Source organism: Anastrepha obliqua, chromosome 5 (genome assembly GCF_027943255.1).
Source record: "Anastrepha obliqua isolate idAnaObli1 chromosome 5, idAnaObli1_1.0, whole genome shotgun sequence".
NCBI lineage: Eukaryota > Metazoa > Arthropoda > Insecta > Diptera > Tephritidae > Anastrepha > Anastrepha obliqua.
Window position 1 is genome coordinate 39734224 of NC_072896.1, and position 25158 is coordinate 39759381.

Genomic DNA, 25158 nt, shown 5'->3' on the forward strand with positions numbered 1-25158 from the left:
CAATGAATTTGCAAAAAACAAGATATGGCAACAGTAACCATGGCCATTTGCCAATTGCACCCAACGGCGACGATGACTGTGCAGCATTGGCCAAAATAAGCCAAGACCTTCAATTATTCTTTATTTCGCATTCAACAGTCGATCGCATTAGCCAATTTGGTAGCCACTAACAGCTGGTAAGCGTTGGCCACCAGCAAGAGTTCTTATTTGCAACAGTTTTTGCTCTCAAAGATCACTCTATGCGCGCAACATTTTTTCTGATCCTATATCTTTAATGAAGTAGAGTGCATATTTTCGTTTTTCGTAAATGGGAGCAATTAACGGCTACAAATAACAAACAAGTGGCATTTTTAAATTGCTACGCAACCACCGAAATGCAACCATGCATTACTCAAACTCAAACTCTATTCGAGTTGGTATGAATTGGTATTCGAGTCGGCGGCAGTTGTGCGCTTAAGTACAAATACCTACACTTTTGCTTTGCGTTGCTAATTAAAACTAAAGCCATACAAGTACAATCGCCACAAATTTGGTTATACGAGTATGCAGCGCGAATATTTGTTGGACGATGACAAATGTGTATCACCAACACAAGTTGTATGCACATTGATTTTATACTTTTCAGTTAATGAAAAATAAAATTATTTTATTCATGTAGTTTTTGTGTGTTACGGTAACATTTTGGGTACATATCGCAATCAATTGATCGCAATTGGCTGCACGTTTCATCGTTTATCTGTATTAATTTCAAAAAGATTGTTTGTTTCTGTCATTTTGACACCTCCTTCATTAGCAGTTATATAGAGAGTAAGACATTTTCGTGCTGAAGAGGTTGGTGAGAAATGATAAAAATTATAACAAGTGGCGCCTAGAGCATTTTAAGCATGTTTCTTGGGTTTTTGGTTGAGTTCCTCCTTTTATTTGTGATGCACATCTTGAAGTGGTTTCATAAATGGAGGGATCTCCGAACGGAAGATAGTTTTTTTAGGAGAAATTTTAAGGCTGCGGCAGCATGTTACTTATTCCAATATCGCTAGTCTCTGTATGTATTTCTGCCATAAAACATCGCCTGGACTGTAGTTCCCCTCATCTGTAGAAAAATATTACTTCGCATACCACAAATAGGAGGAGGAGCTCGGCCAAATACCCAACAAAGGGTGTGAGCGCAAATTTATATTATTATTGTTATTACGAAAGATGGTTCAAGTATGCTTAAAAATATACTCTTCGGTTGCCTTAGATTCACACTTAGTCAGTATGGGCTCGCAAAATTACATGAGCTGCTGCTGATCCAGTATTTGCTGCTTTTATGCAATTGTTTTATCGTAAAAAAAACTGCTAAAGGCGCTCTCATACTCTCTTTGCCCGGGAAACTCACCTCGAAGGTGCACTGTCTACTTAGTTTATCGCTCATACAATTTCGGGCCATATCACTATGACTATACATATAAGTTTGACAAGAAAATTAACAGAAGGTATCCCTCAGAAAAGGATATGCCATCAGTGAGCATCGAGCTATTTGTGTCTTTAATGAGCCGATCGAAAATTTTGAATAGAAAGTCCTGCGTAAACCATAGCAGCAAGCCTCCCAGCATGCGCGTTATAGTTTACTTTTCTTTTCTATCAAATATGAATTCAAAGTAATCTGAGAATATTTAATTCCCCATAGTTCCAACAAACCCCAAATTTCTTCCGCTTTCTTGGTTAAACCCATCCATTGAGGTGTTTAAAGAATGTGATTCCTTTCAGAGCTCTCCACTAAGTAAGGACTCCATATAACATAAAGCCACATTCATGCGACAAGTTTAGCTATTCCTACGGCAAGAAAGGTTTGTGCGAGTCTAAATCAATGAGTCAATATTACGACGCAAAATGTTTGATGTTAAAAGATGGAAACTATTGCAACTGCCAAGGGTTCGCGTAATTCGAATTTTGATATTTCATGCGCACAAAACTGTGAGGCGAATAGAATACCGAAAACCGATACCAAGGCGAATCTAGTAAAAGTGGTATCGGTAAATCAACTGATTTATTTTTTTTCTTTCGCCGTGTCTATGTGACTGTGAAACAGGGCGAATTCATTATTTGTTTTCTAATTTGCCAATACTTTGCCGTGACAATAAAATTTACTGACCTTCAATTTGACCCCGCAAGGGCTAACTGACAAATTCATGTTTTGAAAATTTTTCGGTAAATATTCTGTGTTTGGCCTTGAACTGACCTTCAATTTTACATCGCAATGGCAAATGGATAAAAAATTCGTACTTAACAACCCGTAAAACGTATATATCTTTTTTTTTAACTTTCCGGTGAGTATTCTAGGTTTGTCATTGAAAAAAATTAGTTTCTACGTTTTTAGGTATTCAGGTTATGATTTCACTTCGTTCAGGGGGTGGAACTTTGCGTACTTGCCGGGATGTATTACCGTCGATTAGAACTACAATGAAAAAATGCGTATTTTTTGATATAATAAAAAAAATTTGAAGTTCGGGGAAAGAAAATCTCTTCCAAAATCATTTACGAGCATTTAAAAAAAAAATTATTAAAATCGGTTGATAATTGCCTTCTCTAGGACTTATGATCAAACTTTGTCGAAAAATGCCCATTGTTCAACAGCGCATCCGAAAATTGGTGCATTATATATACTTATATAAGTATACCTACATATATGTACCCGGAACGTGGCCGGTACATTGCTGAGTAGGCATTTTCCACGGGAATGCCAACCGCTGCTCTGGTATTTTCTCAGTGAATTTTTATTTGCGTGTGCGAAGTGTTAGGTTATATATATATAAATACTATATATATATAATTGGCGCATACGCCCTTTTTTGGGTATTTGGCCGAGCTCCTCCTTCTATTTGTGGTATGCGTCTTGATGTTGTTCCACAAATGGAGGGACCTACAGTTTCAAGCCAACTCCGAACGGCAGATATTTTTTATGAGGAGTTTTTTCATGGCAGAAATACACTCGGAGGTTTCCCATTGCCTGCCGAAGGGCGACCCCTCTTTCACCGAGATTCGAACCTACATTCTCCCTGAATTCCGAATGGTAGTCACTCACCAACCCATTCGGCTACGTTACCGTGTTAGGTTACCGTCATATATTGGTTGGGTTGTTAGCTTATAGTACGGATACAATGAATTGTTTTGAAGGAATGTGCCGACTTTTTTATTGCCCTCTTCTTTAAAGTTTCGGCCATAAGTTACTTTCATTTCCGCATAAAGCTTTCGCTCCTTAATCTTTTATATTTTAGTCAATGATTTAGAAGTTTCTCACTGTTATTATTATATAAAAAATTTATGATTAAAATCTCAATTCGCGCAAATGCAGTTCTGCAACAGAGTTGTAAAAGAATAACAGGGTTGCAGTATTGGCCGACATCAGTGGATGCAGTCGCATCCTCTTTCCTGCTGGGTGAAATTTAAAATTTCTTCATGTTAATACAAAAAAAAACAACAACTAAAAGAATTAACCTTTTTTTCATGCTACTTTAACACTTTTTTTGGATTTCTGATCATTTTCCATGTACACTTCTCATTACATTGTCCAGCAGTCGTAAGAGGAAGAATCTCAGACCAATTTTGCTGAAGCCAGTACTTGTCCAGAGTTTCGGATAAAGAATTGATTGAATACAGCTTTAGATTTTATGATATTAGTCATCGCCGTAGTTCTTGAAAATCCCGAGCACTTGTATGAAACTAGTGCAGAAAACATTGAAAACATGATAATGCCGCTTGAAGGTGACGCTGCAATTAAAGTTTTTCTATTCGCAGCTTAACGTTTCCAAACAAAATCTGAATGAGATTCACAAAGAAATTGACTTAGGTATAGAACAAAACAAGGGTGAATAAAAAAGGCTCGTTGAGTATGTATGTATTGAGTGATATTGGTGATATTAACCAATCGCTGCAGGCATGACAAGCAAAACATGAAAATCCATTAAGTATTAATATATGGGAACTACAAAAAGATTAAAAGTGAATACTTAATCACTTTGTTTTGCTCACAAAATATAGCAGCAACGTAATTTGCTCACTTATAATAAAGTTTCCTAAATTTTTCCCTTTTTTGAATTATTGAAAATTTTAAAAGATAGGCGGAGGGAGAGATGGCTAAGATCTTACTTGCGACTGAAGAATTTAGGAGTGTTTTCTAGTGTACCATCTGCTTTCTTGAGACTTTTTTTTACTAATTTTGTAGGTATAAAAACATTATAACATGCCTGGTTTACTTTTATATTGATTGAAATAAAAAGTTCAGTTCAAGATCAATGGAATAAAAGCTCACATGTCGTCCTACTAGTCGATTTTTTTTACTTTATCAAAGTATTTGACGATTGGCTTGGCAGAGCCTCAACGTAGAAATCACCGCTTTGCAAGTTTCAAGCAGGTCAAAAATTAAAGAGCAAAAAAATTGCCCACTACTTGTATGCTCGCCATTCCCATTGAAATCATGGATGCCAGCTCTCGAACAAAAACAAATTCATGTAGAAATCTGCACCGCAATAAAACCGACCCCTTACGCCAAAGCTGCAGGAATAGATGGTGTACCTGCTTGCTAAAGTAATAGCGCGCATAATTCTCAACCGGCTGAAAATCCATATGGAAGCATCTATAAGCTCCTGCCGCACAGGTTTCCGTAGTGGATTCTTTTGCCCGATCAAATGAACACCCTTAAAATTATCATCGAGCAATGTGCTGAGCATAAGTCTAAGCTGTATTTGCTTTTTATTGATTTTAAAAAGGCTTTCGAAAGCATTAAACCCCTAATTGCTCTGATAAGGGAGAGCTACAGAGACGCGAGTCGCTACGTCTTACACAAAGGATTGCTTTTTGAGCCTTTACAGGTGTTGAGCCGTGTGCGGCAAAGATGTATATTGTCTCCAATGCTGTTTCTTCTTGACGTCGAGGATGTCATGTGCACTTCTTTCATGAAAATGAAAATCAGCAGAAAGGCATTAAGTGGCAGATAAACAATCAATTGATCAAGTACCTGGACCCAAGACGCGGATGACATCCGTTTACTAGCTTATAAACTTTGCGACCTGAAGCTGCTTACTCAAGCCATGCCAAAAAAGCTTCAAGTTACCAGCCTCTAGATCAGCGCTTTTGCTGCATCTCAATGAGCTCACATCAGAGCCGGTTTCAGAGGGCATACAGTAGTATGAAAGTGTAGAGTAATTTTGCTACCGTAGCTGCAAGGCGGCTCCACCTCCGAAGGCGGCTATGAGGTAGATGTTGAGTGTAGGATTAGAAAATCTATTGTTTTTTGGCATCATTACGCTTTTAAGGTAAATTAACAATATCAGCTTTCATATTAAAGAGCGAATATCTAACACTAATGTCAAATTTGTCCTCCTATATGGTTGAACTACATGGCTCCCCCGGAGGAGCCTGATACAGCGCGTCCCCAGGTGGCGGATATAGGAATGTCTCCCAGGTATGAATAGTGGGAGAGAAACGAAATATTTTTCGCGGTCCACACAGGTCGAAGACGTAAACTTCGTTAAAAAAACTAACTTTCCTCGACGCCTGATTCATCCTGTGAAATACGGTCGAAAGCGAGTATCTGTACTTGGAGCAAGCGGCGGGCTATAAAAAAATTGTGATATGACAGGTAGAACTGGCATATGGCATTGATGTATTCACCCACTGATATACGTGGGGTTGCACAGGGTTGGTAGCCCAGCCGTAAAAACAAAATACCCAAGAAACTGAGAACTCCGCCTTATGCTCCGACTATGAACGACACTAAAATCTTACGTTACATTAATTTTATTTTGTGTTCAATTTATTGTCAAGGAAAATAAAAACATGGAAAGTAGCGTTTGTCAACCGCTGCGTGCGGTATATTTTGTGAATTTTTTGGCACCGTACAATATCCAACTCGGACTTGTTAAAGAAAGCTAACCAGCCCAACGTGGCCGCAGAAATACAAAAAGAGAAGTGGAAGTAGATAGGGTAGGCTTAGAAAAAGTGGTGCAATGTTGCTAGGCAGGCCCTGTGTCGGAATCCCTTCCTTCCTGGTCGAGGTGTGGGAGGGTCACGTACTGTCTGGAGACGCTTAGCAGAAGCTAAAATGAACTATCTTGATCTTAGAACTATCTTCCTCGTGGAACGAACTGGAATGTGTAGCACAAAACCGTGTGCGTTGGCGAAGAGGCGTAGTTGACGACGGAGTTTAGCTCCAATAGGAACAAAAAAATTAAAAATACCAATCCATGTCTCTCAAATATTTAGTTGGAACTGCAAACTGATCAAAAATAGTTAATAGTTGAACCGGACCTGTTCTCAATAGTTCTAAAGTTGGATAATATCTTTTCCTCAACTATTTTTTATAGTAAAATTTAAGGTTGTAGCTTTTTTCCCAAATTTCTTTTCATTTTTTGGGTATCTCAAATGATTAATTAATTGTAGCGTTGATGAAATGCCTTCCCAAAACTAAATTGGAAGTCCCGGTGATCGCTTCACTGTCAATAATGATGGCAACATGCATTTTTTGCTTTTGATCGTTCTGCTTTTTTACACTTTTCGCAATTCCAGTCGGCATCTTTTAACTATTTTTAACAGCTGAACAGATGAACAATTAATATCTAAGACATTAACACGAAATAATGTAAAATTCACAAAAGAAAACAACAAAAAAAAACTATAAATAGCCGCTAATAGTTGATTGTAATGCATTGCGGATATTTTTAAATTACTTGTTCATATTTTTCATAGTAATGCCGTAGTAATTTCGGAGAAAACTTTCAACAAGTAAGGCAGTCAAATGATTTTTTAATTTAATTTTCTTGAAAAAATAAATAAAAACGCAGTAAATAATTATAGGTGCATGAGTATATTTTCGCCTTAATGAAAGGGCCATTGAGCATCGCACAAATTCTCCGAATTGGCCATTCCAGTGAGTTATTGAAAAATATTAATTTAATGTTAACAGATGAACGCAAAAACTGGTTAGTCTTAATTTTTTGGAGATTTTTTTAGGATTGGACCATAAAGATGCTTGTCTTGAGTTTTTTTCGAAGAGTGTAGTACAGATGACCTAATAATTCAATGTCTTAAGCGGTTATATACTAGGCAGTTTGTTAAGAGGCGGCCAATAAGGGAAGAGGGAAGCGTGGTATTTCGAAGGATGATCACGCTAATTTTTTTCATATTTTTCGCAAAACAAATGGGCTTGGTTATCTACATATGTGGCAAGTCGCAAAATTTTTTTGAAAGCAATTTCCATACAATCAATCAAAGGTCCAACATTGCTAAAGTAGCAAAAAAATAAAAATCTATTCGAAAAGTTAATTTCCAGCGGTCCAGAAAAGCGGTATAATGACACCAGTCCAATGAGACCCGCCGGGAGGAACGTGCACTGGTGTTTCTACGTATGGTGCCGAGCCAAAGTTTTATGCCGCTTCCGAATGGCAAATGGCTTTTTATGAGGAGCTTTTTTAAGGCAGAAATACGCACGGAGGTTTGCCATTGCCTGCCGAGTGGTGACCGCTATTAGAAAAATCGTTTTCTATCATTTGGAGTCTAAGGCACTGCTCAATGATAGTCACGCACCAGCTCTTTCGACTACGGGGGCCGTCCATTTATATGACCAAAAATATTTTCAGTTCCAGGAAATGTGGTTTTCGCATATCCGTTTTGTAGGGCAATTAAAATTGTTTTACTAAATTATAGACTTTCTACTTTAAATCAATATGAAATACTGCTAAAAAAGAAACTCGAATTTAATGGGATCCTATATTAAAGCTGAAGAACAGAAAAAACTATAAGAGAAGTTAAAATAAGTTTAGTTTCAAAATTTTATTATTTTCAATGGTTCAAAGCTTTCTTAAATATTGAGGGGGGCCATGAAAAGCAACAGAATCTTTATATTATTATAATATAGCAGTAAAATCAATAAAAATTAAGTTCTTAAATTTCGCTTCTTTGGAGGCATCTCTAATTTAGCTTTCCTCAATCTTATGATTGAGATATCCAGAAAAAAGTTCTTATATTTCAATTCAATATTCAATTTTTTTCTTTTGGAATGAATAAGAGCACTCAAAAGTAAATATGTAAAAAATAAATATTTTAAATTTTAGTGCTAATTGTTTATATCTTATGCTAATTATATCATTTTACAAATTTTAAGTGCATAGTATGCAAGCGTCATTAAAATAAGTATGTATGTTTTCCTTTCGACTCACCTTGACAATGCACATCCAAGCAAATGATGAATATAATGGCAAATATAAAGCATATTTTGTTGCTAACTCCAATACTGCCGGTAACATTGAAATATTGCAATCGCCCCGACTGCTGCTGCTGTCGCTGGTGCTGCCACAGCCGGCAGTGGTGTTGGCTTTGATGACCCCACGCTGGGGCTAACCTTTTAACACTCATTTTAAACAGCAGGTACAAATATTTTGCGCTAATATAATATTATGAAAATATTTTAATTTTCTATTAATGCTGATTTTGTTAAGATTTCTATTATTATTTTTTTTTTTTTGTTTTGGGGGGTTTTGGAATAACTTTTGTATCAAAACGAGGCGTCGAAGCGGATTGAAGAGATGCAATGCTAATGCTGTGAGCAATGAGCAAGACTACATCACTAATCGAACGGATTGTTGTTTCTGGCTGTTGCGGTTGTTATTGCAGTTGTTGGTGCCGATGATGACAGTCGTTAGTTGTTAATCATTGTTTCTTATTTTTGTTCGTATTTATGATTGTTGTTGTTAGTTATTGTTGCAGATTAGTTGCGATGGCACTGATGACAATAGCTTTGACGCCTTGCTCCAGCAAACACTTCCTTATAGCAGTTTTGCATTGAACTCTATGGAAAATTATGGGAGATCTTTAATTACTCGTTAATACTTTTGCACAGTTAATGGACATTTTATATTGACTGATGTCAAAGCATTGCTTTGAGTTGATGGTTCTGGTAATTTGCTGATTTGCAAAATTGAGCAATTATACATTTAATAATTATCTGTACACTTAATTAACACTTTTTTTTCATACGATCTGACTGCTCTTTATACTATATTCTTCGGGTTTACTCACATTAGCAAGATATTCACAATATAGATACCGTACGATCAACTTTTGTGTATTTATAAACAATTTTTATTAATCAATATCTTAATTTTACAATGTTTTTAAAGAGATTTGGTTTCACTAAGAGTCATTTTGAATTTGCGATATTAATTTGACTAGTTATATCACTCTTTTGTGCAGTACTTCATAATGCGAAGTAGTGCTTTAATATTGTGGAAACTTATTTCCGAAATCCACAAGAATTATTGAGAACTACATAGAGTCAACATCGACCTACACTCCCCTAGAAGCGAAGACAATCCAACTGCCGTGGGAAATACGTGGAGCACCGCGCAGTGATTAACCCATTACAGCATAACGTTCGATATATCGGACATCAGTTAAATCAAATTTGTATCAAGCAAGTGTGATGTGGAGGTGGCTTAAAGGTTGTAATCGAAAGAAAACTATTTCTTCAACTATGGCAACCCTTCATTTGTCAACCCATCGCAAAGAGTTCCCGTTATTTTAAATTTTTCAGTATGGCGGATTGCAAGCAGACTGTAGATGAAATTTGGAGCCTTTTAGAGAGCGATGATGGAAATATTATTTACGTAGAGCCACCAATCGAACTTGAAGGCCAAGCCACAGATGAGGACAGTGATAAAACGGATGAAGAGCACGATGCTAATTTGAACCATTTAGGACGTAAGTTATTGCGAACTAAGAGCGAACTCCGTCGTTTTCACACAAATAGGGGATCTAATCAAGATCAGTGTTTGCACGAATTCGGGAATTCTTTCCAAAAGCACTACGGCATAGACGATTATTATAGTGTCGATGAGAGCATGATTCCATATTACGGAAAGCACTACGCTAAACAATTTATAAGGGGAAAGCCCATTAGGTTTGGATTTAAAAATTGGGCTTTGTGCGCAAGCACTGGATATATGGTTGCCTTTAGTTTATATACAGGAAAAAGTGCTGAGAAAAAAACCTTTGGGCTAGGTGGAGATGTAGTCCTCACCCTTTTAGACCTTGCAAAGTTACCATCTAATAATGGGATAAAAATGTATTTCTATAATTTCTGTACATCTTTAAGTTTGTTGAAGCACCTCCGAGAAATAGGATGTAATAAGGACACTGAGTCCTTGTTTGCATTTAGGAGGCATGTGGCTCGAACTCTGCTTGTGACACACGGAACACCCCCACATCAAGGACGAAAACCAGCTACACCATTGTCCACTACACGGTTTGATTGCCTCAACCATTGGATTGTTCCAATAAATTCCGAACAACGTTGTGCAAATAAGTGTGGTGGGAAATCAAAATACAAATGCCAAAAATATGAAGTAGGCCTCCATCCTAAGTGCTTCATGGAGTATCATGTAGAGACCAATACCTAAATATATTTTATATATAATTAATTTACTTGTATTTCTTCATTTTCAGTAATATTTTAAATAAATTTTGCTAGAATCATTTGGTTTTTTTTATTTCTCATGAGATAGCTTGAGGGGCCGGTATGCATAACGTTCGATAAATCGGACGGCTTGTTTACAACAAACTACAGACAAATGTGTAACTTTTCTTTCACCACTCGATTTATGTGATCTCCATAACCCGAAATTTTCACAGAAATTCATTATAAGTATAAGGGCAAACTTTATGCAGTAATGGGTTAAATTCATTGTTAAAAAAATAGATACGCCTTAACAAATTAATGACAAAAATGTCATAGGCTTTTGAGGATTCTGCATAATTATAATCAATAGTAAAAGAGGGGCTCGGCTATTTGAAAAGTACAACACCAGTAATTATGACCCTTCCCCAAATCGCTCACTGACGGTAATGCCAGAAGAAAATGTGCAACAACTCGAAAAATTAATGGAAAATTGAAGAATTAAATTGTGGAAAATAGCCGAAGAGCTCGAAAATTAGAGATAATTAGTATCATGAATGCTCACACCATTCGGCCCGAAGCAACGATTCGAGATTTGTAAAATTTTTTGGAGTTTTGTCAGTTTTTGGACAAATCGACTCCGTGCAATGAGTTCATGCCGCAGGCTGTTTGGGGTGTTGTTGAACAAAGGTTGCAGCAATTATTAGAGGGTCTAATTAAAGAAGACACAAGACAAAAGATTGAATTAGCTCGTGAAAATCGAGACAGGAGTGCAATGTTCAGCTTACTTCGACTTTGGCGTTGAACCACCACACTTAGCAGCTGTGAAACGCTGGTTTAACGAGTTTCAGGGAGATAGCGACATCTTCAGGAATAAGTGGACCCAGCACACATCCACGAACATTAGGTTGCCAAGATTTGTTCTCGTTGTTACCATATAAGTTGACACTTGCCCAAAAAAGACTCGTGCCGTTTCGTCTAAAGAAATGTTGAAGAAAGTCAGCTGTTAAGCATCAGTTGTCAGGGTTAAAACTACGTCTATGACATGATCGCAGATGACAAGTCTTGGATTTATGCATAAGAGCTGGACGCAAAACAGCAGTGGATAGTATGGCGGATAATATGCCAAATAGTGGATAGTAATCGATTTTCAAATACGGAAGACAGTTTGATAACGCTAAAAGCCTTAGAAGTGCGATTAACGTCGGATGATCAAAAATGTGTCTCAATATTATAAAAAGCCTAACTATCGGGCGGCCGCCGTAGCCGAATGGGTTGGTGCGTGACTATCATTCGGAATCCACAGAGAGAACGTAGGCTCGAATCTCGGTGAAGCACCAAAATTAAGAAAAACATTTTTCTAATAGCGGTCGCCCCTCGGCAGGCAATGGCAAACCTCCGAGTATATTTCTGCCATGAAAAAGCTCCTCATAAAAATATCTGCCATCCGGAGTCGGCTTGAAACTGTAGGTCCCTCCATTTGTGGAACAACATCAAGACGCACACCACAAATAGGAGGAGGAGCTCGGCCAAACACCCAAAACGGGTGTGCCAATTATATATATATAAATATACCTATATATAATATAATGATATCGATGCATGGACGACTTTCAAAAGTTGCAATCCAAGGAGGATCCAACACAAATTACTAAGTTCCGATTTATAAACAAACCGACAATTCTATTTATTTATTTTACATACTATACTATAATAACATTGGGCTTATACTTTTTTCGTTCTGTAGATTTTACTTTTCTTAACTATTAATTTAAGTTTCGTGATTACCGGTGCAGTTAATTCTGATTAAAATTGTGGTGTGACAGGCAGGTGTTACGCGGATTAGTGAACAACTGACTTGTTTATTGGATAGTTTTGTCAGTAAAAGAAGGATCGTAGGCGACTAATACGGGTATTAGCTTCACTGTTACTAAAAAATGATTGTTTATTTAAAAAATATTAAATTCCGAACGTTTTAGTGTAAACTAGCATTCCATCCAATATCCACTATTCGTAAATTTAGTTGCTATCTGTTCTGCAAAAAGATCTCACTTAAACCTCTAGGGTCTTTGTGTTACCATTGCTATGTATTTGGAGGCGAAGAATAGGCGGAAGGAAACAGGCATAGTAAAATTTATTTAAAATAAGAAGGCGTGGCACCACAAATTCGGCAGAGGCAGTTCGTAAAACTCGAACATTTTTAGGTCATCGTGAAGCACCTTGTCAGACCGCAATACAGAAATTGGTGGAAAAAATCGAGTTGTAGGGACAAGTTAGTGATGTGAAGAATAAAACCCGTGCGTCGCTTCAGAACAGCCGAAAATATTGCTGTTGTAGCCGAAAGTGTTAAAGAAAACCCAGGTTTGTCCATTTCTCATCGTTCTTTGGAATTAGGCATTCCACAAACGTCATTAAACCGTATTTTGCATAAAGATTTGGGTCTTAAGGCTTATAAAGTCCAGTAAACACAAGAACTCAAACCGGCCGATCCTCAACAACATCGCGTCTTTGCTGATTGGGTCGTTGAAATGCATGAAAATGATCCGAAATTCCATCGAAAAATCATCTTGAGTGATGAGGCCCATTTCCACCTCGGTGGCTTCGTCAAAAAGCAAAATTGTCGGTTCTGGGGCTCTATCCTCAACGTGTGATTGTTTGGTGCGGTTTATGGTCCGGCGGAGTCATTGGACCTTACTCTTTCGAAAATGAAGCTGAAGCAACAGTTATGGTGAATGGATTGCGCTATCGAGAGATGATTAACGATTTTTTATAGCCGCAATTGGATCGTATTGATCTGGACAACGTTTATTTTCAACAAGACCGCGCTACGTGCCACACAAGCAACGAAACCATCGATCTTTTATCAAAATAACACCTCTTATTGGAAATCCCTTTATATTTGAAAATTTCTAAAATCCAACTCTCGCTTTCTAAAGTACTGTTGGATAAGGTGTAATTTTATTTAATTATTTTTTTTATTTTTTATATGATTTAATTTAATTTTATTTCACTTTATTTGACCTGATTTTAATTTAAAATTTAATATTTTTTAATGCGTTTGCTTCCTAACCATTTTTTTTTTCTTTTTCTTCTTCTATCGTAATTTAGGAACTTCACGCATATTACCTCAAATTCACAGTCAAAGAAGGTCGCATTCGGGTATAATACGTCAGCTAGACAGCTACGTGAGTACTCAGCGAATAAGTGAAGTCATTCGTTCATTCATACATTTTGTCGGTCAGTTGGCTCTGGTCGCTTTGTATTTGATTTATTAATAAAGCTACAGTCGTTAAGGTTGTCTTCCGTTACCTAACAGGGTTTTAATTAATGTACGTAAACGCTGTATTATCCACTGAGCTTCTCCGCCATGGCTACGTGCGCGATTTCAATTTCATTTGTATGTATTTCAAGTACACGTACATACGTACATAAGTAATCCGCGCAGCTATGTGAGTATTTGTGTACACAAAAGACTCGTAATATTCTATAATAAGCTAAGAAAAAATCGAGTACCAATTCGTGCAAAGCGCACAGAACATATTAGGCAAATGATGTTCCTTTACAATAGGAAACTTTGTATTGTTGTTGATGAAACCCCACTAATTTCAATTATCAATTTTGTCTGACCTATTCTACATATTTTTTGTGGCTGGTTTTATTTTATTTTTAGAGTTTGCTTGGCACATTTTTCAACAGCTAGTAAATCGCCTTTAAATTTATGGTGTGAAATATTTAGTTGAGTGGTCTTTGTTAAATGTATTTAATTTGGTTTATTTTTAAATTATTGTACATTTTTTGTAAATTTATTTTTAGAGTCTACAATAATTTATTTTTAACTTTTTGGTTTTTTGGTTTACGTAAAAATTAATATTTGTGTGTTTGTATGTATTTTGAAAACTGCCAAACCAATCTTAGAATTGGAATGAAATTTCGTCAAGTTATTTCTTGCAATTACCGTTAGGACATAGGCATAGTAAAATTAATTTAAAATAAGGTGGCGTGGCTCTTCCCATACAAACCAATTTTTAAATATCGCCCGACTTCGACACCATTAAATACCAATGACTTGATTTTGTCGAAAACTGATTGGGAATTAGTGCAAGGAACACAATAAACAAAAAGTAAGTGCTAAAAGTATATAATTCAATAATATTTAGTTTCGACCTGCACACTAATATCACGGATTTTCCAAATTTCATGACATGCATTACTGGGAAAGTTTTACAAAGGCCATGCAAAGCGATATGTATGGTGCTCAAAGAAAGGTATGGAAAATGTTAAGAAATCAGAAGATAGAAGTGAATGAAACAATAAAAATGCATCCAATACAAATTAATAAATGGAAATCATACCTTAAGTAATTATGCAAAAATGACACCACAATGATAGCGAGCGCTCCATTCTATGATTATGAATCTAGAGATGTAAATATAACTACTAATTTGCAATAAAAATGCTCAAGAATAGAAAAACTCCTGGTCCTGACGGTATTGCAAATGAAATGCTTAAATATGGCGAAGAGTATCTTCATCAAGAGGTTACACATCTCTTCAACATTTCATTGAGAAATGAAAAAAAGGTGTGGAAATCAAGCGTTACAATACCAATTTTTAAAAAAGGCAGGAAAGATGATCCACAGAATTATCGCGGTATAGTCTTGCTAAGCTCAGTTCAAAAGCTTTTCACTAAAATTTTGTTGTTGGAACTACGTCTTCACTCACAAGAACTAAAGGAGCAGCAAGGCTTTCGTAAAAACAGGTTCCCAATGGATTGTATATTTATTTTACAACAAATTATGGAAAAGTCAATCGAGTTCGATAATTATGCTTTAAGTTCGATAACCCTGCTTAAAAAATCGTTTGATCGAGTCAAACTTGAGGATGTACTCCAAATATTAAAAGAAAGAAAGGCGCATCGACAAATCCTACAAGTCATCAGCGATCTCAATACCGCGTGCTCAATAAAAAGAGTAGTAAATGGTAAATACTCTAAGAGTATATTGCACTAACGGAATACGGCAAAGTTACTTCTTAAGCCCACAACCTTTGAATCTTATTATGGATAAAATTATCTCAGAGGTAAAGCAGTTGGCTGGATACAAAATGAACAATGAAAACATATCAATAATTTGTTACGCAGTTTCGGTAGCTGATTGCGAAGATAAATACAAAATAGAAGTTTCAACTGGAAAAACTAAATCTTTAGTAATATCAAAAGAACCTAAAAGATGCAAGTTGGCGTAGAACAAGTAATGCATGTTAAATATTTGGGTGTAGATGTATCTAGCAATTGATATACATAAAATAACAGAGGTGCAAGAGAGATGCGCAAACGGTGTACGGATATCAGGGTGATATATGAATATGGAAAACAAAACACGAATCTACAAAACAATTGTAAGTCCGATATTGACTTGCGCTCGTGCAGAGGACATAAAAACGAAGCAATTGCTGCGGACTACCGAGATGCATACTCATACGGCCATAGCTGGAAAAACTAGACTCGACCATACAAGAAACCAGGAGATAAGAGCACAGACAGGGGTGACCGACATTGTAAAATTCATAAGCGCTAGAAGACGATCATAGATCGAACATGTGTCACGAGCCTTTAACAATCGGTTGATAAAATTAGTTCGAGATGGGATACCAGAAGCAAGAAGACGACCAGGAAGACCACCAAAACGGTGCGCAGAAAGTTGGATATATACCTACGCAGAAAATCAATAACAACAATGATCTGAGATTTATGCATTATATTGTACAGGAATGTACAATAATTTATGTGTAATATCCCTAAAAATTAAAAAGTATTTTTGCATCCATGTAAAGGGTTTTCCAATTACAGGTGTTATTTTGAATTGGATTGCGCTATCGAGTGCTGATTAACGATTTTTTATGGCCGAAATTGGATGGTATTGATCAGGACAACGTTTATTATCAATAAGACGGCGCTATGTGCCACATAAGCAACGAAACCATTGATCTTTTACGGGAAAAGTTTCCAGACCGTGCTATCTCTCGAAGAGATGATCACAATTGGCCACCCAGATCTTATGATTTAACACCTTGTCACTTTTTCTTTGGGGCCATGTGAAAGAGAAGGTCTGAAGGTCTACGCTAACAGCCCAGGGTCGATTCAAGACCTCAAAGATAGAATTCGTGAGGTTATTGAGGACATAGGGCAGTCACTTTGCAATTCGGTTATGGAAAATTTCATGAAAAGGATATTGTCCTGTAAGTGTGGTCGTGGTGGTCATTTGCCTGTTTTTTTTTTTCACTATTAACGGCATACCTCCCTCTTTATAGTGAAATAAACATCCGATCATTTATATTAAAAAATATCATTTTTCTTTGAATATAAAAATAAGACCTCTTATTAGAAAACACTTTAAATACCCTACGATCAAAAAGCTCAGTGAAGGTGATGTTGACTGTTTTCTTCGATTGCCAAGGCGTAGTGCACCTTGAGTACCTTCCATCAGGCCAAACAGTCAATAGAGAATATTATTTATCCGTTTTGAAGCGTTTGAGAGATGCTGTATGTCGAAAATGGCCGGATATGGGGGCAAACAATTCTTGGATTTTGCATGATGATAACGCGCCATCGCACCGAACCCAAATTGTGCTGGATTATTTGACCAAACACCAAGTAAATATCATCGTGCAAGCACCGTATTCACCTGATATGGCCACGCGCGACTTCTTTTTGTTTCGCAAGTTGAAGTTACCACTTCGAGGAAGGAGATTTTAAACGATAGAAGAGATCAAAGAGAATGCGTCGAAGGAGCTGAAGGCCATCCCTTGGTCGGCCTATCAGGGGTGCATGGAGGACTGGGATAAACGTTGGCACATGTATGTTGCTTCAGACGGGTAATCTTTTGAAGGAGATAAAATAAATTTGCCTGAAATTTAACTCTGTTTTGTTTTATTTAAACATTCCCGGTACTTTTTGATCATAGGGTACAAGTATGTATAAAATGTATAAAAGGCAAAGCCTATAGTAAAAGACAAAGAAGAAGAAGAAGATGGAGAAGCATTATTTTCAACATTGCGTAACATTAGACCACCACGATTATGTAATGGAACAAGAGTCGGTGTGAAGAAACTGATGTTGAATGTCATGGAGGCAACAATTCTTAATGAAAAATCTAAATTAGAAGATTCCACGCATTCCAAAAACATAAAAAATAAAGCACTTGAATAAAATTCCATTAATAAATCATTAAATTCCAACAAGGGTACTCATTATATGTCATAACAAAACAAAATAACTCTTCCAATAAAATTAGTTTTTCCGCGGCAGCGATGCGCCGGGCAATAACTATTTAGTATGAATGAAATATGATATAAAAAACTGGTTTTTATTAGAGTGTTGTTAGCGATTAAACGTTTGGTACCAATTTGATTTAAGGAATGTCATAAAAGATATCAAATTTAAGTGTTTGATGGACGCGAGAATATATTATTACTGCGCTTAAAAGCGTGGCTAAAAAGTTTATAAAAAGCATCTTTATAAAATGAATTATATTGCCATAAACCCCAATATGTGCTTATATAGTATTAGGGTGATCCAAATTTGTTTCTTCTACATTTTTTCTACGGTTAAAAAATATGAAACACCCCATTCTTATTCACTTTTTCTTTTATAACCACTGAATTCCTATGAAAAAATGCACTTTTCGTATTTGTTTTTCCGTATTTAAAAGAAATAATTTGTATTCTTTTTTATTTAATAGCCAATGAAAAATGAGCAAAATGCTCTTTTTCGTAAATTTGGTATAGAGGCATGTAGTTTTTTCCGAATTTTTTAGGTTTCATTTCTTAGTATATACACAAATAAACAATATTTAATCCATAGTTACAGCGCATATTAAAACATTTGACTTTTATTATTTATTAATTTTGGAAAAGTCGTAAAAAAATTACTTAGTTTTCGATTTTTTTTCTATTTCGCTTCATACAATAATCACTAATACGAAAATATTACAAAATAATAGGACTATGTTTAAGTTCGTGCGGTTTTTTTTCGAAATTTGAAACTGTATTGACGTAAAATGGTTACAAATTTAATATTCAAAGTATTGTCCATCGCTTACTACTACTTTTTCCCATCTTTCTGGCAATTCACGGATTCCCTTTGTGAAAAATTCGGTCGGTTTTGCCGCAATCCACGAATCGATCCATTTTTTGACTTCATCGTAATTACGGAAGTGCTGGTCAGCCAGGCCATGTTGCATCGATCGGAAGAGATAGTAATCGGATGGCGCAAGGTCTGGACTATACGGCGGGTGGGGTAGGACATCCCATTTGAGCGTTTCTAAGTATGTTTTGACCACTTGTGCAACATGTGGCCGAGCATTGTCATGTTGCAAAATAACTTTGTCGTGTCTATCGGCGTATTGCGGCCGTTTTTCTCGCAGTGCTCGGCTCAAACGCATCAATTGTCGTCGGTAGACATCCCCCGTAATCGTTTCATTCGGTTTCAGTAGCTCATAATACACAACACCCAGCTGGTCCCACCAGATACACAGCATAACCTTCAGGCCATGAATATTCTGCGCCGACGTCGATGTTGAAGCATGGCCAGGGTATCCATACGTTGCCCGACGTTTTGGATTGTCGTAATGGACCCACTTTTCATCGCCAGTCACAATTCGATGCAAAAAACCCTTTCTTTTGTGCCGTTGAAGCAGTTGTTCGCATGCCATAAAACGGCGTTCAACGTCTCTTGGCTTCAATTCATACGGCACCCAATGGCCTACCTTTCGGATCATTCCCATGGCTTTTAAACGTTTGGAAATGGTTGATTGATCAACTCCCAAAGTTTTTGCAACCTCTTCTTGCGTTTGAGCCGGATCTTGATCGAGCAATTCCTCCAATTCGGTATCCATGAACTTTGGCGGCGCACCCTCGCGTTCTTCGTCTTCCAAGCCAAAATCACCACTTTTAAAGCGTGCAAACCACTTCTGGCACGTTCGCTCAGCTAGAGCATGCTCACCATAAACTTCCACCAAGATACGATGACTTTCGGCTGCTTTTTTCTTCATATTAAAAAATTCCCCGCAAAAACACATTATTTGGCACGAAATTCGACATTTTCAAGTGTGGTAAAAATATTGTTGTTTACGCTTCAAATAAAAAACTTATACTGACGTTTGTGCCTTACGACAGTAGCTCTCCAATGAATGTTTGGAAATGTGGATCGATGGAATAATAATCAAGTTACGCCATCTGTTGTAAAACCGCACGAACTTATCGATAGACCTATTATTTTTAATAAATTATTGTATTTTTTAAATTATTTGACAAAAACAATTAATTTTAAGTCATTGCCCCGAAAATGGTTTGTATCTAAAAATATTTACAAACAAAGCTTACAATACGGAAGCAACTATCTGAGCAAACTATATATATATAAATATAATTCGTGCGTATACTCTTTTTGGGTGTTTGGCCGAGCTCCTTCTCGTATTTGTGGTGTGCGTCTTGATGTTGTTCCACAAATGGAGGGACCTACAGTTTCAAGCCGACTCTGAACGGCAGATATTTTTTATGAGGAGATTTTTCAGATATTTTTTATGGCAGATTCGAACCAACGTTCTCACTATGAATTCCAAATGGTAGTCACGCACCAACCCATTCGGTTACGGCGGCCGTCTGAGCAAACTGCTTTTGGAATTTTTCATTTGTGCCATTCGACATATTTGTTTTCGTTTTCATTCCATTTCGGTGCATATTTGTTAGAAAAAAACTGGTTTTATTTCAAATCTTTCAAACGCATTTTTGAGCTTCAAGCCACACAAATTGATCTAAATTAATACCAACAATACTTTTTATTTGAGAACATGCGAGACTGCTTTTTTACGTGGAAAATCTTCTTCATCTGAGAATTCGTCATTCTGTAAGCCTATACCTACTTTTCCATTTTTCATCAGAAATTCCTTTGCCCGGCGTTAGGAATTGTGACGCTGGCAGATGGAATTTTGCTAGTGTTCAACGAATTCCTTCTTCTCCCACTTTCCGAGAAATTCGTTAATGTGGTCTTTTGTAAGTCCACCGAAAAACTCAGGACCAAGTAGAGACATGATCAGCCCAGCCATTTCATTTCCCTCATGTCCAGGAACCCAACCTAGTGATACTGTGTTGAAGTTCTGTAACGCGTTAAAAAGGCTCAGACTGTCATTTACTATTTTTCAGATGATTACAGATGATATAAGGCTAAAAGTATTTAAATGTGGGTTCCTCTTATTTTGCTGTGAAGACGTACCCCCACACATATCTCAACGGCATGTATTCCTGCCTGGCAGATTGTTGGATAAAAACTCATTGGAATCGATTTTTTGAATTTAGGCCCATCAATTCTCGTCTTCTAATTTCGACCCATTAGTAAGCCATACCTAGGGGAGCTGTGTAGGTATATAAACTGTCTTCGTTTACAGATTTTATAATAATAAGAGAAAATACCCGAATTTTTCATAAATATGAGAAAATGTTTAAAATATGGAGCGAATGCAGGCATAGCAGAACTACAACTTGCTTCTGTTAGCTTTACTTTGAAAGGTTGAACTTTCCATGTTTAGTGTAATTTTATTTACCATATATTTTACTTTCTATCATTAATGGGATTAGAAACTGGTCACAGCTGTGCCAAAAATATATGGCAATGTTGCCGCCTTATCATTTCACTTTAGTGCTGTGAATTGTCCTATTATTGCGGTAAAAATGTGATAATTTTTATGACGGTAGCTTCACAATAATCAGCTTTTTGTTATCCATATTTTTTTTTTAATTTTATGTGGTAAAAAGCCAAAGGCATTTGAGAAAGTATATTTTATTTTAATTTTGTGCTATTCGTATCATAGTTTGTTTATGGCTGAGAAAAAGCAAACATTGCAGCGCGAAAAATAGTAGCTTTTACGACATGTTAACAAAAAATGGATCAAAAGTGTTGTTCACAGTTAAAGAAAAACAGCTTTTCGAAAACCAAGTCACAATTTGCATAAAAATACCTTGAAAATATGTATTTGCATATAACGTCGATATCAAAGCTTCAATTCAAGAAATTGCAAAAGGTATTAATAAAACGAGCAATATTTCTCCCCATATATTAAGCATGGCTGACCTTAAGGAATACATAAACTTGGACTAGTTATGGGCTTAGTAGATAGTTCATTACATTTTCCATACCCGCAAAAAAAAGTACCTAAATATGTCTTTTTGTTTGTTGTATTTGAATCCAAAGAAGGCCTCTAAATGATGGATTATTTATTGTCAAATGAGTAATAAAAATGTTTTTGTGGCGAGTTTGGTGACGTTCCAAATTCACAACACGTTTGAGCCACAAAAAATTAGAAAATATGCACATATTTATACATACATACACTTATAAGTTGGAATGCAGTGGTGACATACATATATATATAAATCAACATATAAAAACAATGACAAATACTAAAAAAATTTATGGATGTTTAGCGAAAATTAAGCATTATAAATAGTGAAAAAAATTAGCAATGTTTCACAAAGGTAGTCGTCATTCATGTGCGTAGGTATGTATGACATGTATGAATCTGGCATTTTAAAGTCTCTGTGAAAATTATTTTTTTTAAAGTCTCTGTGAATTATGCTTTTGAGCTCATTAAGAATATACTTATCTGATGAAACTTGTACCTAAAAATAATTATCTAGTTAGGGCCTTTCAAACGAGATGCTTAGATGTCAGTACAGAGTAATTTCTAAACGGTAACTTTTTTGTGCAACCTTTAAGATTTTTCAAATAGGCATTTGTAAAAATTTGTACATCTTTTCATTGGAAGGGATTTTTAAGTGGCGGGTCTCAAACCCAGCGCATAACTAGCTATTCTGGGATGCTTCGCCTTCTGACGTTGGCTCACTCCCGAACGGGTGTTCAGAAGCTACCCAGAGAATACTTGGGCTAATCCCGGATGTTGTGAGCTGCTTGAACCATGTGTAGAAGAATCGTCCTGGCCATCTAGATTCTGCTCAAGATTTTTGGACATTTGCACGTTGGCAACGGCGAATATCGCAGGCGATAGAACGATGAGCTGTATCAGCTTTACGACGACATAGACATAGCGCAGCAAATAGAGATCCAGCGGCCACGCTGGCTGAGTCATGTCGTCTGATACAAACGTTCCGGCTTTGAAAGTTTTCGATGCGGTACCAGCTGGTGGTAGCAGAGGAAGAGTAAGGCCTCCTTTGCGTTGGAAAGATCAGGTGGAGAAAGACTTGGCTTCACTTGGTGTGTCAACCTGGCGACGGTTAACTCGGTCAAAATCGCGTAAGCGGTTATCGCGCCAATTAAGAAGAAGAAGTTGTGAAATTTTACACGATAGAACAACGCATTAAAATTATTGAAACTTATTATGAAAATGATCGATCTTTAAGAAAGCTTGTCACAAAATTTGATTTTTTTTGGGGAAATTGTCGTGCGCATAATTAAAACTTCAAAAATGCTAATTTTGACTCTTTCAACTGCCAAATTTCTGAAATGGATTGGAAGTCAACTTTCTATGCTAAAAATGTTTCGAAATGTTTTGAAGTGTTCTTGCATGAGTAGTTTGAAATATTTAGCCGAAATCTCTCTTTACTGCCTGGTAAAATACGTAAACTATCCTGAAGAAAGAAATATTTTAAGCTCTGGGAGGAAACTACAAATATTGCCTTTAAAGATACATAGATTATAGAAATTTTTGTGTAATAAATATATATTATCGGTGCGAAATAGAGTTAAAAGGAAACCCAAAAATTTTCTGGAAATACATCAATTCGAAAAAGGGATGTTCTAATACTTCAACCAGAGTGAAATTTAATGGCACTTTTCAGAGAGTTTGGCTGACTCCGTAAACCTCTTTGTTGACTTTTTCTAATCCAATCATGTCGTGGACTCCGAAAACACCAACTATGACACAAAACCATAGACTTTGGCTCGTTGTCGTTATCTGAACAGGATATTATCAGTGGTATGTCATCTTTACCATTCTTTTTGAAAAAAGACATTGATGGAATATCTACATAAAAACCGTAAATGTTTAAGAGTAAGTCTCAAGTTGATACAATAAACACCGATTTTTCGAAAGCAGTTGACACGGTCTCGCGCAAAATCCTCTTCTGGAAACTTGAAAATCTAGGCTTCAACTCGGCTTTCCTGTTATGACGGAAATCATATATGTCAAATAGAATTTCATTTGTTGAAATTGGGAATACTAAAGTCCATACATACATTTATGTAAGATCTGTAGTACCACACGGTTGCATTCTTGGACCTATCTTGTTTATACTTTTCATTAAACAAGATTGGTTTCTCATCTATTCGAAATATCTACTCTATGCATACGATTTGAATTTTTTTCTCACAATCTCCTCTCTATCAGATACATTGTTATTACAGGAAGACTTGAATTTTTTGAATGACTGAGAACTGCAAAAAACAACTGTGACTTAATATTAGTAAGTTTTATCATATGACGGTTTCAAAGTCTACGAATAGCCTTTCGTCAACTTATTATGTTTTAAATGTAACTCTTGTCTCAGTCAATGAATCGTTGTTGTTGTTGTAGCAGCATAAGCATTCCCCATACCTATACGGGTAATGCTGCTGAAATGACAGTCCTTGACTGGATATAAATCCGGGTCGTTCCGGTTACGTAGAACCGACTATCGTGGAAACGAGTTTTGATTCGTCTTTTACGTTCATTATCCATATTAACTCTTTTATTCTGAGGCATATGCCAACTTAGCTTTTTTGTGACGCTACGCTAGTGATTTAAAGACCCATGCACCAGAAAAGTCTTATATTATATAATGCTTTAGTCCGTTCGAAGTTGGAGTATGCCTCCATTATCTGAAATCTAATGTGTTTCTCACATTCACTTAGAATTTAAGGAGTTCAACTCAAACTTGTATGTTTTGCTCTTCAACCTTTACACTTTGATAGTCCCTTGCCATCCTACAGCGCTAGATAAGCATGCACATCAATATTTTATCACTTGAGATGCGACGACTTGTTGAAAGCTTAATGTTTATAAACGATATAATATCTAGAGCCATTGACTGTTCAGATGTACTCGGCCAAATAAGTTTCAATGTTCCTAATAGAGCACTTCACTCTAATAATCCACTTTATTTTAAAGTTCTCAGATCTAATTACCTTACTTTCGCCCATCTTACAAGAGCTTGATGAGCTTAATTAGCTTCCTATAAGTCTTGATCTTGATTTTGTGATGCCAAGGCCTTTATTAAAGTCACTTATTGTGTCTTATTATTTGGCAGTTTATTTGCCTATCTATTTGATTTTGGATTTAAAGTTTTTGTTTTTTTACCATGTAAATCTAGGCAGTAAGGCTGTTACCATTGACTTAACTAAAGAAATAAATTTAAAGGTTGTTGAAAAATTTTCAAGAAACTACTTCTGCCGAGGGTAAGAAAAGGACTTGCAGACTGATCAAAAACCAGACGGCCGGTTGGAAATATTGCTGCTGTAGCACAGTGTTGCCGAACTACCTTCAACAATCGAAATCTCGACCTTCTAAACAATTAGGCATTCATGAATTGACTTTTTGGCGGATTTTACCAGCAGATGTGCTCATGGTGCACATTTAAATGCTGTAATTTTTCACATACAACTGTTAAGAGCAGTATTTTGAATAAAAATAGTGAAACGTGAAAGAATCTAAATTTTTACATTTTTTATTTTAAAAGTTTTAT

At 36.4% G+C, this 25158-nt stretch overlaps 1 protein-coding gene across 1 annotated transcript in view; it reads right to left on the reverse strand.

Annotated features, from left to right (window-relative positions):
- LOC129247091 (dual oxidase) overlaps window positions 1–25158 on the reverse strand; it is an 82836-nt gene that overhangs the window by 52664 nt on the left and 5014 nt on the right. The window contains exon 2 of the mRNA XM_054886012.1: window positions 8196–8419. Within this exon, the coding sequence (XP_054741987.1) occupies window positions 8196–8391 (196 nt within the window). The 5' untranslated portion in view covers window positions 8392–8419. The remainder of the gene's footprint in view (window positions 1–8195; window positions 8420–25158) is intronic.